The sequence below is a fragment of the Phalacrocorax aristotelis genome, chromosome 14, assembly GCF_949628215.1.
Source record: "Phalacrocorax aristotelis chromosome 14, bGulAri2.1, whole genome shotgun sequence".
Lineage (NCBI taxonomy): Eukaryota > Metazoa > Chordata > Aves > Suliformes > Phalacrocoracidae > Phalacrocorax > Phalacrocorax aristotelis.
This window is the reverse complement of record NC_134289.1, coordinates 2679595-2696267: the sequence shown is the minus strand read 5'-3', so window position 1 is coordinate 2696267 and position 16673 is coordinate 2679595. Positions and strand designations below refer to the sequence as shown.

Below are 16673 nucleotides of genomic sequence, written 5' to 3'. Positions count from 1 at the left end.
TTTTAATGTCTCCAGGGAAGGGACCCCACAGCCTCTCTGGGCAGCCTGTGCCACTGCTCTGGCACCCACACAGGAAAGAAGTTTTTTCTCATAGTTAAGTGGAACTTCCCATGTTCCAACTTGTGCCCGTTGCCCCTTGTTCTGTCATTGGGCACCACTGAAAAGAGCCTAGCGCCATCATCCTGATACCCACCCTTTAGATATTTATAGGTATTGATAAGATCCCCCCTCAGCCTTCTCTTCTCCAGGCTGAACAAACCCAGGTCCCTCAGCCTTTCCTCATAAGGGAGATGCTCCAGGCCCCTGATCATCTTGGTAGCTCTGCGCTGGACATGCTCGAGCAGTTCCCTGTCCTTAAACTGGGGGGCCCAAAACTGGACACAGCACTCCAGATGTGGTCTCACTAGGACAAAGTAGAGGGGGAGGATGACCTATCTCGACCTGCTGCCCACACTCCTTTTCATGCAGTCCAGAATACCGTTGGCCTTCTTGGCCCCAAGGGCCCGGTGCTGGCTCAGGGTCACCTCGCTGCCCCCCAGCACCCCCAGGGCCTTCTCAGCAGAGCCGCTCTCCAGTAGTTCAGCCCCCAGCCTGTGCTGGTGTGGGGGGTTGTTCCTCCCCAGGGGCAGGACCTTGCACTGGCTCTTGCTGTATTCCCTGAGGTTCCCCTGAGCCCAGCTCCCCAGCCTGGCCAGCTCTCGCTGGATGGCAGCACAGCTTCTGGTGTATCAGCCGCTCCTCCCAGCTCGGTATCATCAGCGAACTTGCTGAGGGGATGCTCTGTCCCATCATCCAGGTCACTGATGAATATATAGAACAGGACTGGACCCAGCACAGACCCCTGGGGAACACCACTAGTGACAGGCATCTAACCAGACTCTGCTCCATTGATCACAACCCTCTGAGCTCTGCTGCTCAGCCAGTTCTCAATCCACCTCACTCCCCACTCATCCAACCCACACTTCCTTAGCTTGCCTATGAGGGTGCTCTGGGAGACAGTGTCAAATGCCTTACTGAAGTCAAGATAGACAACATCCACTGCTCTCCCTCCATCGACCCAGCCAGTCGCGCCATCATAGAAGGCTGTGGGGCTGGTCAAGCACGAGCTTCCCTTGGTGAATCCACGTTGACTGTTTCTGATAACCGTCTTTTCCTCCCCATGCCTGGAGGTGACCTCCAGGATGAACTGCTCCATCCCCTTTCCAGGGACAGAGGTGAGGCTGACTGCCCTATAGTTCCCTAGGTCCTCCTTCTTGCCCTTTATGAAGATTGGAGTGACATTTGCTTTCCTCCAGTCCTTTTAACATGGCCCACAGTGTTAGCTAAGAATAACTCTCTGTTCTCAGCCTGAGAACAGCTTCAACAAGATCTCTCTACGTTGAGTGCCCACCTGGCCTCCTGATGTCTCAGTCACAGACACTAATAACTTAGGACACCTCAGTGTAATTGGCAGCAGAAATCCCACTTTCATCTTTAGGTCAAGCTGATGTCTGCAACAATACAGGAATCTTGCCACATCAGAGCTTTGGTGTTGCTATCTGGCCTGGCCTCCCACTAATGTCCACTTCAAGACGTTACAAGTGAACAACCCAGTGAATCACATGCCTATACAGACCTGCACTGTACATCCAGGCAGATTGTACAAAGCTCAAACACCACGCTGGAGCCAACAGCATCTCAAAATGAGTCTTTAATTTTCAATTTGATGACCTGAGAGCAAGGCAACTCTTCATAATTAGTTTGTGCAAGCTTTCAGATTGGATTTTTTTCTCACTATTTATTTGAGCTGCCAACAGAAATAATGGGTACCCAAAAAACCCACCATTTAAAATCTTTTGACTCATAATTTTCATCCTTGGTGCCCCTGTCCCATGACAGTATCATTATTAAGTAAGCCAGCCCCTAATGAGATGTGGCACCTACCATGACATTATGACATTTCTTATTTGGTCAGCTAAAATCACAGGGAAGGGTGCCTCCCGTGTTCAGGTTCTTCTCTTAAATCCACCAAAAAGGAAAAACCTGTTTGCACAGAGCTTGCTGAGCAGCCAGCAGCTACGTGCCCTGGCTAGTGCCACTCTCTGCTCTCATCCCAGCAGAGCTCCTTCTTCCCTCCTGAAAGTCACCTGCCACAGGGCATGGACACAGTGGGTTGGTACCTGCCTGACACTGATGCCGCTGGGGTAGCCAGCCAGCTATTTTAGGAGGATTGGTGGGTTTTACTGTCACCTGGAGCAGGAGAGATGGGCATATTAAACCCCCCTCACCGGATGCCTCCCCCATCTCCCCATGGATCCTGATGGCACTGACCCAGTGGTGGGGTGGGAGCTCAGGGGAAGGTTGATACAGTGGCAAAAGCAACTCCACTTCCTGATTTTGGTTATCAATTATTAACTGCGTAACTAATTAGGATGAGGAAATGAGAACACAGCAAGGGAAAGCCAGGGTGAGAGAGACAAAGCCTTCTGGGGAAGTTGATGCTGGGGTCTGGAGGGACAGTGAGGAGCAAGCAATGAGCATAGATGCTGAACGTGAGGAAGATGCTTAAACTATTTCCCCACCCCCTCAAAAATTCTTTCCACCTGTGGAGTGGCAAGACGTGGAACATGTGATCTGACCATCTCCAGGAGACTTGAAGAGGTTCTCGTTGTGGAAGAGCCACTCAAAAAGGCATGGAGGTTGCCTGGATCCCTAGGGGCACCCCAGAGGCCAAACGGCTCCCCCTGCAGGTGGGTGAAAGAGGGTGACACAAGTGACAAAGGAGCAATGCTGTGACCGGTTGGCCAACAGCCCAGCACAGCCTGCGGGGATGTGCCCAGACCCTCCTGGCTGCCCATGGGTGCAGACACCAGGGTGAGGGATGGGGAGAGCCCGACTGGTCCCTCAGGGAGGACTTTGGGCACACCCCATTGGGAAGCCTGGATGCCCCCCCAGCACTTGTAATGTTCATGAACTACTCGGGGTTGTTGTGGCTCACTTCTGTGCATGGGATGGCATCACCCAACCCCTGGACCAGGAACAGGGCCACCAGAAGCAGCCATATCTTGTCTCTGTGCAGAGCCTGGGAGGTAACAGTGTTGGCATGAACAGGGTGGTGGCTGTGCCGGAGGCAGCAGCACCAATACCTGGTACTGCACTGCAATGGGGCAGAGGCATTTCCAGCCCAAACTGTGCCAGCTGCAGCCCTATACAGTACCCTCTACTTGTCACCAGGTGCTCGACAGCATCCTGTAGCTCTGGCTGAAGCCAGCCAAGAAGGAGCACCCAGTGGCATGTGAGTGGTGAGAGCTTGGGGTCCCCAAGGGATGAGGAAGGGCAGGAGGCAGGGGAGGAAACAGAGAGGCCACATCTGGTGTGGGGGGCTCTGAGCTGGGCACAGCTGGCAAAGGTCAAAGTAGTAGGAGACAGTACTCACCAGTGCCTCCTCGCTGCACTGAGTAAAGTTCAAAACCTGCTAATTTTCTGCTGTTAAAAATGTGCAAGAGGAGCTCAGAGGGTTGAGTCCTTCCTCACCTCATAAATCCACCTAGCTGTCCCTCTCCAGTCACATTGTTTCTTGCCAAGCTTTTCTTGCTTATCCTGTTTAGCTTCTTAGTGTTTAAATGAAAAAAAAACATCCAGACAAGAAGAGTAAATTCCAGTAACTCTGTTTACCCTGGAGGGATTAACTCATTGATGGCTCTCTGCAACAATATAATTGGTGTTTTTGTCTATATTCATGCAGCATTAAACAGGGCAGGAATTTGTAGCGCAGTGACTTAGTTTCAGGCACTGGGGACAGCTGACAAGGCTGGTTGCCTGAAAGCAGCCTGTATACATCCAGTGTGGCTAACATGGAGCAGAGCTACCTGGCTGCTGAGCCTCACAGCATCTGCAGAGGAGTCCCTGCAGAAGGTGTTTCTCCTTTGAATACGCATGTGGGCACATGCATGTGCATGTGCAAGTTTGCCAGAAATTCAGTAATAAAAAATGGAGAAAGAAGCTTCAGAAACAGAAGAACCAGCTAAGTTATGTTTAATAATAGGTGGAAATAGGGGACCTTGAACAATGTCAATAGCCAGAAGTAGTGCTGAGACATGTTTCCAGAGCCCACAAAAATGGTAGAAGAGCACCTCGTTTTCTTGATTCTACCTAACCAACAGGACTCTTCAGAGATAAGTCCCGTAGTTGCCAAAGCCATTAATCTGTTGGCTTGTGGCAGCAGAGTAGCCCATCACCAAGTATGGATGAGTCCTCTGTATAGGCCTTTCATCTTGCCAGGTAGCGCAAGCAAAGGTTTGAAAGCTCCACCTTTTATACCAGGGGTGGGAATGGCAGAGTATTGCAATTTGAATAGATTAAGATGGCACCCAGAAGAAGATGACCTGGGTCTACAGGGAGTCCCTCTTGGTGTTGCCCAGTGACCAGAACTGAGCTATTTCTATCTTGTCAGCAACTCCAGGACTCGGGAAAAAAACCTCAGTGTGAAAACCTGACTAAAGAGGTGGGCAATCAGAAACAGCAACTCAGGGACATCAAATGTTTCCAAGGAAAAGACACCAGCATCTCCCCACCTCACTGACAGTTGCTTGGCCAGTAGAGCCACTCATCAGGATAAGAAAGTGGAAATATTAATGTATTTAACACCTGCAAATATCTGCTTTCTCAAGTGCATGTTCTGGTTATGGTAAAAACATTAATAAATCAACAACTAGCCAGCTATCACTTTTGTTCATAGCTGTTAAAAAAATCAGAAATGAAATCCTAGAGACAGGAACAATTCCTGGTGAAGGAGCAGAAAGCTGGGAACTGGTGAGAAGGCATAAGGGAAGACATGCGTAGAGCTGAAGGTTGAGGAGATATTAGCTGAGAAATTTGTGCTGCGACTGGCATGACCCTCTTGTCTGAACTGTGATAACCCCGACATTCTCCAGTGGTAGAAAGAAATCCAAAGGGCTGAGGCTTGACCTCTCATAACACTCACGATTTTCTGTCTCCCCTGGCAGTCTTCAGATTTCAACCCTGCCTTTTGCCTTCTGGCTGTTTCGTTCCTGACACTGATATAATTTCAGTGCATAAAAGGTGGAGTGGGCACAAGAGCATCTTTGTTCCTCTTTAATTTCTGGTTTGGGTATGCCATGACCTTTAGCCAAAATGCATGTTTAGCATGAGGAATTTCGCTTAGGAAAACATGTCACCTTTTGCATTAAACCACTGAATTACCCTGTGCACGCCCTCAGAGAGGGTGTCCCAGCCCTCTGTTGCCTGGCCCTGGGGCTCCTTCTCCATCAGTCATGGTGTCCTTATCCCAGCAATGAGAGCATCCTGCCCGCAGCTCACGGCTGCACCCTCAGAGGCACCACGCGCACTGGTCCAGGTGCCAATCATCATGCGAAAGGTGTAGCAAAGAGGGTTTTGGCTGGCAAACCCATTGGTGCTTGAACAAGATCAACAGGCTTCTATGTAAGATTTCGTAGCCTGTTTTAACCCCTGTGTGTGTCTTGGTTGAGAGCTGGTGGTTCCTAGCAGGAGAAGGACAGCAAGAGGTTGTATTGCTTCTGCTCCCAGAGGAGATGCCAAGAAGACAACCCGGGCAGGGTCTGGGGACATGATACGGTGTTTAACATGGAAGCAGACCATTGCTTTCCCAAACCTTTGCCAAAGCATTGCAGGGTGGAACAAGTGGCAGCCCTTGTGGGTTAAGACCAAGATGAGTGTCCTTTGGTGATTGGGTTAGTGTGACCTGTCCTCCAGGATGACTGATCAGGAAGCAAGTGACAGAGAGCAACGCAAGGACCTGATATCACCAGTACCTCCAGGCACTGGAAAGCTGCCGCTAGCATCCATCCAACTTCTCTGCCCAGCACAGAGAGAAAGGGAAACCTGTGGGGCCAGGAGGATGGTGTTGACAAAAGACTGGTTCTGGGTCTGTCCCTCTCATGACACCTGTGGCTCTCTCTCCTTGCCTTCGGAGCCCTTCACATCCCTCTGCTGCTCCCCTGGGGACGTCAGGATTTTGGCTGGTGCAGCAGCAGCTTGGCTCCTTCTCAAGCCGGCCAGCTGAGACTTGCTCTTCCAGGAGCCTGCAAGCCCTGTGGCAAAAGCCTATTTGACATCCTTTTATTTAGGGACATGTTCATCTGTCAGCCAAGAGACAATCTGGTAACTCAGCAGGTGGTGGAGTCCGGCATGCAGCCTTGTCAGCTTCAACTACCCTTTCCCACCAAACCAGCATGCAATAAAAGAGGTCATCTTCTCCCACAGAGGTGAGTGGGCGCCATCCCAGTGGTCCCAGCAAGGGGCACTGTGTTTCCCAGCTCCTGGGGTGCCCAGCAAGCACACCCCACTGGGAGGACATATGGGGGGATGCCAGCAGCAGATCACTAGGGGTCATGTCTAGGTGAGTTGGGGCATCCCTCAATCCTGGCCAAGGGGCTGTGCCTGGGGTCTCCAGTCCCCTCTGTAGAGCTGCTGCCCCTGGGGAAGGATTTGGGTGCTGATTGTTTATTTATTTATATACATCTCCTATATCCAGCTATGTGCCATGTGTCTCATCTGCAAACGTCTCCCACTGCCGGGAGCAGATTTATTTTCATTTCAGCAAGGATTTGGGTCATGGCTTTGTTTCAGGGTTTTAAAAGAGAAAGAAAATGTTTAAGCACAACAAAGGAGAGAAAGCAACCAGGGAAAAGCCCTTTTGTACCTATGGCACAATACCAAGTGAAGCTGCATTTTTTTACTCTGGGCAAATTGTTTCTGCATAACTGGAAAGAGAACTGAAAGAAAAAAAAGATGTGTTTAAACAGGGTTGACTTATGCAAGAATTTTCACTACAGAAAGATGCTTAGAGAATTTATTAAGGATAGAAAAGTAAACAATTGCCTAATCTGATAATCTGATCATCCGATAAAATCGAAAAGTAATTTTTTTAGAAGAGAAAAAAGTATTTACTGGAAACAGACTGTCTCAAACAAACTGAAAAATCTAATTGGGTAAAGAGCATTACCTCAGAAGACAATTTTACAGAAAGCTTCTTGGAATGAGGCAGAAGCAGAAGCAACATATTTAGGAAGAAATAGAGGACAAACAAATTAAATAATTAAATAATGAATTATTTACTGCAGTCAACGTGGCTTTGTGATATACCAGGAAACTGTAATGATTGCAAGCTTCTGTTCATAAATAACTTTCATTAAATTTTCATTTCTGCTTGCTGACTTTGCTCTTCAGAGAGGAAAGGCTTAGGACAGGATCTATGAAGAAAGCAGCAGAGGAACAAACATAGAACACCACCACTGTGCCATGGCCATGGTGTCCTCTTTGTTTTTCCTAGGAGTCACTCTGTCAAGCTTCTCACCAAAGGATGCTGAAGATGCCAGAAGTTTACATGGATTGATCAAGCAAGTGGACAAAGACTTGCAATATCCATCCTGGAGCATTCAATAGTATCATGGCTGGCTTGGGAGGATGGGGGATTGTTTGCAAGCAGGCTCCTGACTGACTTTCTCTGCTCTGCTGGAGGCACACTACAGGGTAAGATGAGTGTTTCAGCTGGTGCAATAGTAGCATCAGCTCTACTTGCATCAGCAAGTCCAGCACAAGGATGTCCAGCATCAGCGAGGAATCACTGTCATTCACTTCCACCAAACAAATTCTAGTAACGAATTCTGTTATCAAAAATAACACACAACAGCATTTGGAAAGACTGTTCTCCACCCAAAATTATTTTCTGTGTTCCCCCCAAGCTCTCATCAATCTACTTTGCCTTTTATGGCTACTTCTAGGTGATGCAGGGTCTCAGAAAAGTTTAAAGGAAGCATGACAGACTGAAAGTTTGGCAGTATCCCAGTGCATGACTGGGAGTAATTTCTCCTTGAAATGTTACTTCGCCTCATAACTAGATTCTTCCTCCTTGAAACAAGCTGATTCTTCTGATTGTCATATCATTAAGATGTTTGTCAAGCTTTTCTGATAAGCCTCAGGACTTTGGCTGGCAGAAACAAGGATGCTGTTATAAAATAGCTGTTCTTCCTTCAGGCTAAAGAAAAAGTCATCAGCACGTCATGGCACCTCTGAGATCACTTTTCTGTAAATGCCGTGGTGCAAGAGATGCAGCATGGTGCAGCACGTGGGGCTTCCCACTTGGATTCCCAGCCGTTCAGTTGGTCTGCAGATGCATGTTGAATTGAAGAAAGAAGTAAGACCTCCCGACTATTCAGGATAAATGATATGGCCAGATCTACAAGGGCAACCAAAAATAATATAGCTTGCAACCGTTCCAAAAGGGACTGGCTGGAACAAAACTGAGAAAGAAATTTTCAGGTCCCCCTAAAAGGGGGAACTACAACCTTCCACAAAGAACTTTCCACACAATGGCAGACCCTCTTCTCTCTCTTATTCAGGGGAAACACATGCAAAGACCTGCAATCCATCATATGAGGTGTTGTATGGGGGCAATCAGCTAGGTTGAAGGATGATGTCATTCTGCATTGAAGGTTTAAAGATGTTTCCTATACTACAGCAGAAGAAAAATAGCTACTTTTAAACAACAGCTAGTCAACGTGATACCAGCAGCTAGAGAGCATCCAGGTGCTGCATGGGATGGGCAGGCTTCTTTCTCACGGCAGAAAGCAGATAGGCCTGTTTAAGGCAAGGCATAGCTCCCTGACCTGTTTTCTTTTGGTCCACATGCCTTGGTTAGTCTAAAATATTGCTAAAAATGGGAAAAATAGTCATGACCATATTTAACAGTGAAATTTAAGCCAACTCTTCTTCTGTTTCTAACTAAAGGTAAAGGTACAGAGTAGGGTTTTAGAGAGGATCTGCAAATTTTGTTTCATGTGAACTCAGGTATAACAGTTCAGCCTCTATTTTCCATGTATGTAGGGAGCCTGTGATGAAGAAACATATTCTCTCATGCTTGCCCATGCAAAGAAATGCTGCTGTAGGTTTGTTCAGAGCAAATGGTCAGAATCTGGCAATATTTAACACAATTTGTCCCAGACCTGTAAAGACAGGAATATGTAGAAGTCTTCTTAAAGTAGGCAGACTTCATCGTATTTCTTTGCAAAGTACTGATATTGATAATATTATTCAGCCAAACATAGACTGAACCCTCTGTGATTGGCAGCTACGTGCATGCCTGGTCTGCTGCATGAATGATGTGCTACCAGAGGTGATTTCTGCAGCGCTGCTTGGTCACATGTATACTTACGGGGTTTGAAGAAAGCACTTTAGTCAGAAAACATGCATCACAAAATGAATGACTCAACCTTATTACCAAAACATCTCAGATAAACCCTAAGATGTAGGCACTTTGTACATTCCCTAAGCCCCTTTTTTAATTTGGATTTGGCACATTGCGTATCAGAATCACATGTTGGACTGTCTTTCTTGTAATTACTTTTCAGGATTTATTTCTTTCTCAAATATTGCTTTTTGGCTTCTTATTTGTTGAAAGGAAAAAACCCACACACATTAAAAATGCAATTAATTACAATTTTTATTGAATTTCAAAAACACTAGTACTGTGTTTCTTCTAAGGAGATGTATTTCTGCTGTGGTTTTTCACCACAGACCTGTTAGGTCTCTTTCTGATCCACATTGGTAGTAATAAAGGTCCAGGGGTAACCATGCCAGCTCTCAAATGGCAATAGTGAATTTTGTGTCTCCGATGAAGCCAGGAATTAACTGAGTTACGAGGGGGCCCAGACCCCCAGGTCTCAAGGGGATTGGAGGCACTATAAAGCTAACTGTGTGGGAAAGGCTACATAGGCTCCATCATATCTCAGAGAATAGATCACTGTGATATTGGTCTTAATGAAATGTCTGAAAACACAGCTTCACCATCTATGTTTCCTGTATATGGCTAATGAAGAAAAAAAGAAATTCAAGAAAAATAAGGGAAAAAAAAAGAAAAGAAAATAAGAAGGAAAAAAAAAAAGACAAATGGGAGGAAAAAAGGAATAAGAAAAGAAATGAAGTGCCAGTCAGGAAGAGCATAAAGGCTCCTGTCCCGACCCTGTCACTGCTCTAGTTAAAAGCAGAACATTTTAATCAACCTACATTCAGGTGGTCCAAATAGTGACATATTTCAAAATCCTCTGAAGACGGCATGAGTCTTACAAAAGACATCAGCAAAAAATGTATCAAATCAAAAGAGCAGCTTTATGGATGCCTCTTCATCATGTCGACAATTTCCTGGTACAAAACCTTGGTTGCATCGAGCCTCAGTAGGAAATCCAGGTGGTTCCACTGGGGAATCACCTTGTGGTGGATCAGGTTCCTGATCTGGGGGAGCAGGTGGGCAATGTCTCAGGGGCCAGCCAGGCAGTCACTCCACCACTCCGGGTGACCGTTGGCAGTTTCATGTCCTTTGCATCGTAGAGCGGCAGACCCATCTAAAGAGATGGAAAACAAGGGTTTCACAAAGGAGAGACAATGCTGCAATGCAATAAAATATGCACCGTGCAAGGGAATTGCTATTCTTTGGGAATTAAGGAAAAAAAAAACCTGGAAAGGTTTTCTTCCAGAAAGAAGAGAAATTTTATTAAAAGATGCAGTGTAACCTTATGTGCCACAATTTAATGAGTAAATTAAACAAGTAAATTTAATTTAAATTAATTAGTAAATTTGTTCTTTCCTGTTAGAAATTCTGGTTCTGATACTACAATGTGATCAACTTTGATAAACAGGCAAAATTTTAGTTGCGTCAGGCAGGAGGTTGGGATGGAAACTTCTAATGGTCTCTTCCAACCAGGTCTGCTGTGGTTTGTAGTTACGCTTCATGCAAGCACTAACCTTTCCTTCAGCTTCATAACAGCAGGAAAGTGTTTGGAAGCAAGTTCTTGAAAACAAGACACATGTGGAGGGTTGCTTTAGCTCAACACCATAAGGACTTGCCATCAGGTGATTTGTCAGCATCATATCTTCTTACCAGCAGTGTAATTATTCCAGTTAAGCAGCATGCCACTTTCTGAAAAATTTTATTTTTCTTGCTTCTTAAGGAAGAAAGAAGCTTTTTTTTCTATGTGTCCGGTACTCTTCTTGCCATAGAACAAGAATTGCCAGAGCTCCCAAGGGGTGCAGAGTTAACTGCTCACCACTCACCTTGTGGCTTTACGTCTGGGTGGCAGAAGGACTTAGCACCTTGTTTTTCATCGTGTCTAGACAATTTACAACCAGCATGGAGACTTACGGTTTGTAGGTTTCAGATAGTCACTGGTCACACTGTCATTATTGCTTTCTATGGCAGATTATGGTCCTCCACAAGAATGCTGGGTAAGTGGAAAGCATCTAATGCTTTATTCCATTTAGAAGGTATTTGTGAAATAGAGTTTAGAATAGAAAGGACTGTTGTTCCAAGCAGAGGTCCTGCTGACTTGCTACTTGCATGCCCAATTTGTGAAGGGAGGACAATAAATTCAGAGGAATTGAACCAGGCTCAAATGGGAACAGAAAGTGTAAGTGAAAGAGAAGACCATGACCTTGGCTGTTTGAAGAAGCTTACCTGTCTATAGAGAAGACTGTTATACATGCTTCCCCCATCACAAGCTGTCAGTGCACTGCTTTGAACTCCCTGCAGCAAATCCAGACATGCAATGGTCTAAATGAAATCATAGTTCTGTGCGGGTGCAATCAGTTTAAAAGAGGAAACTCAAAAGTTGGTTTTCATCACTGAACAGGCAAGACTTTTCAAGTGTATCTCACAAGTCTGCCATAGGTCCAGTACAATTAATTATTGTCACTAATTTGGAAAAATGAACAGAGATTATGTTTATGTGGTTTGTGGTTAACACCAGGATGGGAGGAAACTAAAATGTTCTAGAAAATGGGATTAGAACTCAAAATATTCCTTGTAGACTGAAGAATTGGACTGGAATGATACAAAGATATGTTATTTGGAAGGATTTGGAAGAATTGCATCTCTTGTCCAGCTGGAGTGGGACTATCAGCAGTACAAGGTCAGGGTGGCCATGACTTGACCCTGCCAGAACCTGAACCCCCCCAGGATGGAGACACCCATCTCTCTGGGCACCTGCCCCAGGGATGCTCCCTGGTCTGGGAGAAGAAGGATTCACCACCTCCAACCTGATCTCCCTGGACTGTAATCCGTAGACTAGTTTTGCTCTTTGTCACTCACTAACCATCAGATAAACTGAAGTTGAGTAAAGAATCTTATAAAAAATTATACATAGAAAAGAAAACCTGGTGGACATACACAGAATGAGGACTAACACCGCTGAGCAACAGTACTTCAGAAAATGGAGTGTGTGTTCTTGGTACAAAACCCACAAAGTTATTTTGGGGCCTCTGAGCAGGAGTGCCACGCAGCCATACAGCCTGTGGCACACACTTCAGAGAAGATGCATGAACTGGTGAGGGTCCGGGTGAGATCAAGAAGGGAGATTCTGCTGCACCCTCACTTTGCCTAGAACACATCTATGGTGTCAGTGCCGTTGGAAGCAGGGGAGCCTCGAGCCCGGTCCGCACTTACCAGGTTTTGATTTCCTACCGCTTAGATGCTCTGTTGACGTCCAGAGAAACACTGCTCACCAATAAAAGCCTGGGAAGCACAGCAGCACACGGTAAAGAACAACCTGTGCTTTCACTGTAAGCTAGCAACGGGTGATTTCCAGCAGCAAAAGGAGAGACGTGGGCAGGAAAACACCCTAGGTAGGACTCAGACTTAGTCTGGTGGCCTAGATGACCACTTAAAGCATTAACGCATGTCCCGTGGCTCAGGAAACTCATCTCAGCTGAGAGATTTTCAGGGAGGTGGAACAGACTTTTAGAAATTCCAGTAAGGGGAAAGGTAGCAGCCCTTGCAATTGCCTACTGACCACTGGAAATTGCAAGTGTGTTAAAATATAACATCATATGCATGACCTTTTCTTCTGTTACTTTTGTCTAATATATCTGCTCCTGTCCGAAAGATAGAAAACACCTTTGAACCACAGTCCGTAATGCAATTAATTGCTGGAGCTCAAGGGCAACTTGGTGCTTTCTACAGGAATTGCAGGACTGCAAGGCAAGGCATGTCAAACAGAAAATTACTGAGCATTTAATTATGGCTTTAAAATCAATCCATTGCAGTCTCATTTTAAACAGTAAATTCCAGTGTTCACCACATGGTCCCCCAGCAGACTGACAGCTGTGCAAACACTGCATCCCACATCACCTTCTCTATCTCTGCTGGCTTTAGCCCCTGGCATCCAACCATCCTTGAGAAGAAGAGCTCAGCAGCTCCCAGCCCCTCCATGCCGTGGGTTATCCCGCTGTAAAGCTTGGAGGTGACCCTTAGATGTGTTTACAGATTGCAGTAGTCACTTCTTTGGCGCCATCCCAAGAGGGTGTTATTACCATGGCCGATACTCCGTGCTGGCCTTTCTTTCTCTGCATGAGGGTCCCCATGCTGCCGTGTCCACCTCCGCCTCAGCCCTCTGACATTTGTGTCCTTCCCTGGGAGGATGAGGTCAGGGCTGGGGCCAAGAGAGGAGCAAGGGGCCGCCAGGGGCTCATGCATCTCAGAGACGAGGAGTGCCAAGGGCAGAGCAGGGTGAGACAGGCAGAGGCCACCGAGGTGGCCAGGGACTGGGGCAGCCCCTGCCCCAAAAGGCACCTGTGGGAGGGGTGTGTGTGAGCACAGGTGTGCATGCAGGGGGAGTGTGTGTACGTGTGTGTGCAGGGGTGTGTCTGTGTACGTGTGTGTGCACGTATATGGGTGCAAGGGCCTATGTGTGTCTGCACAGGTGGCTCTGTGTGTGTGGATGTGTGCACGGGGGTGCATGCAGGGGCTGCATGTGTAGGGGTGTGTATGTGTGCATGTGTGTGTGCAGGGGTGTGTGCGTGTGCACTTGTGCATGCAGGGGTGTGTGTGCCTGCATGCATGTGTGCAGGGGTGTGGATGCAGGGCTCTGTGTGCAGGCGTTGTGCACGGGTATGCATGTGGGGCGTAGTGTACACAGGTGTGCACGCAGTGGGGAGCGTGTGCACACGTGTGCAGGGGTGTGTGTGCACATATGCGCGTAGCTGCGCACACGTGTGCATGCACATGTGTGCATAGGCCTGCGTGCGATGGGGAGCGCACGAGTGTGCGTGCCCGTGGGACGAGGGGGGGTGGAGTGCGTGCACATTTACGCGTGCAGCGGTGCGTGCCTGCCGGGGTGTATGCGTGCGCGCCGGGCCGTGTGCGTGCGCGCGTGGGTGTAGCCGTGGGTGCCCGCCTCCCGTGCACCTCCCCCCCACGTTGGCGGGGCGGGGCGTGTCGCGTCCCCCGCGGGGGGGCCAAGGCGGCGCGGAGTGCCCGCCCCCGCGCGGGGCGGGGCGGTGCAGGCCATGGCGCGGGTGCTGGTGGTGGGCGCGGGGCTGACGGGCGGCGTCTGCGCGGCGCTGCTGCGGGGGGCGCCACTGGGACCCATCGCCGTCTGGGACAAGGCACGCGGCGCAGGTGGGCCCGGCGCGTGGCGTGGCGTGGCGTGGCGTGGCGTGGCGTGGCGTGGCGTCTGACTGGCTCTCGCGCAGGGGGCCGCATGAGCACGAGCCGCAGCCCGCGGGACGCCGCCTGCACCGCCGACCTGGGCGCGCAGTACATCACCCTCGAGAGGGAGCGCGCGGGGCCCCGCCTCAGGTGAGCCCCGCCCCGCGCGCGGGCGCCGGCCTGAGGAGAGGCTCCGCCCCGCGGGGAGCGCCGTGCTGCGGGGGGGCTCTGGGCAGTGCCCGACCCCGCCCGTCTGTCTGTCTGTCGGCCGGCCGGCCCTCCCTCCCCCCTTCCCGCCGGTTCGGCCGCCGCAGGTGCCCGCTGGTGCACACCTGCCGCCTGCAAGCGCAGGCGGGCGCGGCCCCGCTGCTTAAACCCACAGGGACCCCTGCTTCTGAGATCCAGCGCGCCTCCGAGCCGCCGGACTGCGGGGTGTGAAAGCAGGAGCGTGAGGTGTCCCGCCCTGGCGGGGACGCGAGGTCCCTGTCCCGCGGGACAGCCGCGGCCGGCTGCGGGGCCGGGCGTGCTGGGGCTTGGCGGGGCACACGGGGCGGTTCGCCCTCGGCTGGTGAACGGGATAGCGATGTCACAGGGGTGTCAAAATACAACATTTCTGTGGAAGGCAGGGAAAAGGCAGGTGTATTCCTGCATCCAGCTGTGGGAATATTGCTGTGCTCTGCAGTGGCGATGCAGTTTGTACTGATATTAAGAGTTCCAAGTAAGTGCTGTATATGCCCCTGCCACAGTTAGTCCTGAAACCTTTGTGTCAAGCTGCTAATGGTTTCTGTTGCTGGCGTGGTGGTGTCATGCAAGAGGCCAGCCCCTAGTAAAATAGCAAGGTAGTTTGTTATTTTATAGCTGTGGTTCCTGTTCGTGCATAGCCTGGCTTGAAACACAGGTTGTATGAGGTTGATAAACACTGTTTTCTAAATTTGTAAGTTAGGCCAGTCTTAACTTTACTTGTGAAAAATAAGAACAGCAGCTGTTGGTTTTCATGCAGTGTATTTTCATCTCAGTGTCATTTGTGCCCGTTAAGCTTCTACGAGGAACTTCTGTCTCATGGCATCTTGAAACCGTTGACTGCACCCATTGAAGGAATGGTAGTGAAAGAAGGCTCCTGCAATTACGTGGCACCCCAGGGCATCTCCTCGGTTGTCAAGTATTATTTAAAACAGTCAGGTAATTTCTAGATGCCTTTGTACTCAACGAAAGGTTTTAATGATTGTGTTTTTGATGGTATTCCTGAACTGTCTTTCAAATTTAAATCTTCACAAGTTCCTTGTTTGTTTATGTATGTCTTGAAGTTGCTTAGATGGATAAACGTGTCGAGCTCTGTAAATTGCTAAGCTCAGCAAGCACTTCACTGACTTCAGTTGTGCTGCTGGAGTATAAAAATCTCTATACAAATATAACATCTGTGGGATCAAGGGCTGAGCTTATATTTACACCGTTGGCTTTAGCATATGAAAGTCAGACCAAACACAATTAGGACAAAGTTAATTTAGCAAGAGTGGGCTCGTTGCTGAGAGGAGATTTAAGTTGCAACTTGAATGAAGTGAGCATGTGTATGTTTTTTCACATACACATATGGAGTGCATACTTAAGTTAACTGCGCTGTTTCACTGAGCAACTGGGAACAGAGTGGTGAGTTACATGCTGCGTTTCGCAGAAAGAAGTGCTTATGCAGTAGGGGAGCCTGCTCTGTTGAAAGTCCTTTAGAAGAGACTGAAGGAGAAGATCATCTACTAGTTTAAACTGTGTAACTAGTGCATTAGGTGTAATGTGGCAAAACGACTTGTACAGTTTAGTGACTAATTTAACTCTGGTTTTAAAAATCTTAGCTTTATGAGCAGTCAAGTTTTGCTTCTTTCATGTGATTGTTTTTGTCTGTTCTTAATTGCTGTTTTTTTAGACCCTAATGTTGCAAATATTTAACTTTGTTCCTGTCTTCTCATACATGAGGGATGCTAACAGGGGTGATGCTTTCTTTTTCAGCTCCTGGGATATGTTCTTTGATTGCTTACCCTGTGCTGCCTCCTGTGCTCATCAGATTTCACTCTGAATTGGTTCAGCTCACTAAAGCCATAGTAAACTAGCCTGACAAAGAGAGCAGCTGGTAGTTTTCCACCTCTTTACTGAGCTGAGTCATATCAGAGAGGAGTCAGATGAATACCAGCCCTACCACAGGGGAGTGATGGGATCTTTTCAGCTTATG

At 48.3% G+C, this 16673-nt stretch overlaps 1 protein-coding gene across 2 annotated transcripts in view; it reads left to right on the top strand.

Annotated features, from left to right (window-relative positions):
• Positions 1-14279: 14279 nt before the first annotated feature.
• RNLS (renalase, FAD dependent amine oxidase) overlaps positions 14280-16673 on the top strand; it is an 80148-nt gene continuing 77754 nt past the window's right edge. For both annotated transcript variants that reach the window (XM_075109554.1, XM_075109553.1), the window contains exons 1-3: positions 14280-14428; positions 14503-14608; positions 15495-15637. In XM_075109554.1, the coding sequence (XP_074965655.1) occupies positions 14317-14428; positions 14503-14608; positions 15495-15637 (361 nt within the window). In that variant the 5' untranslated portion in view covers positions 14280-14316. The remainder of the gene's footprint in view (positions 14429-14502; positions 14609-15494; positions 15638-16673) is intronic.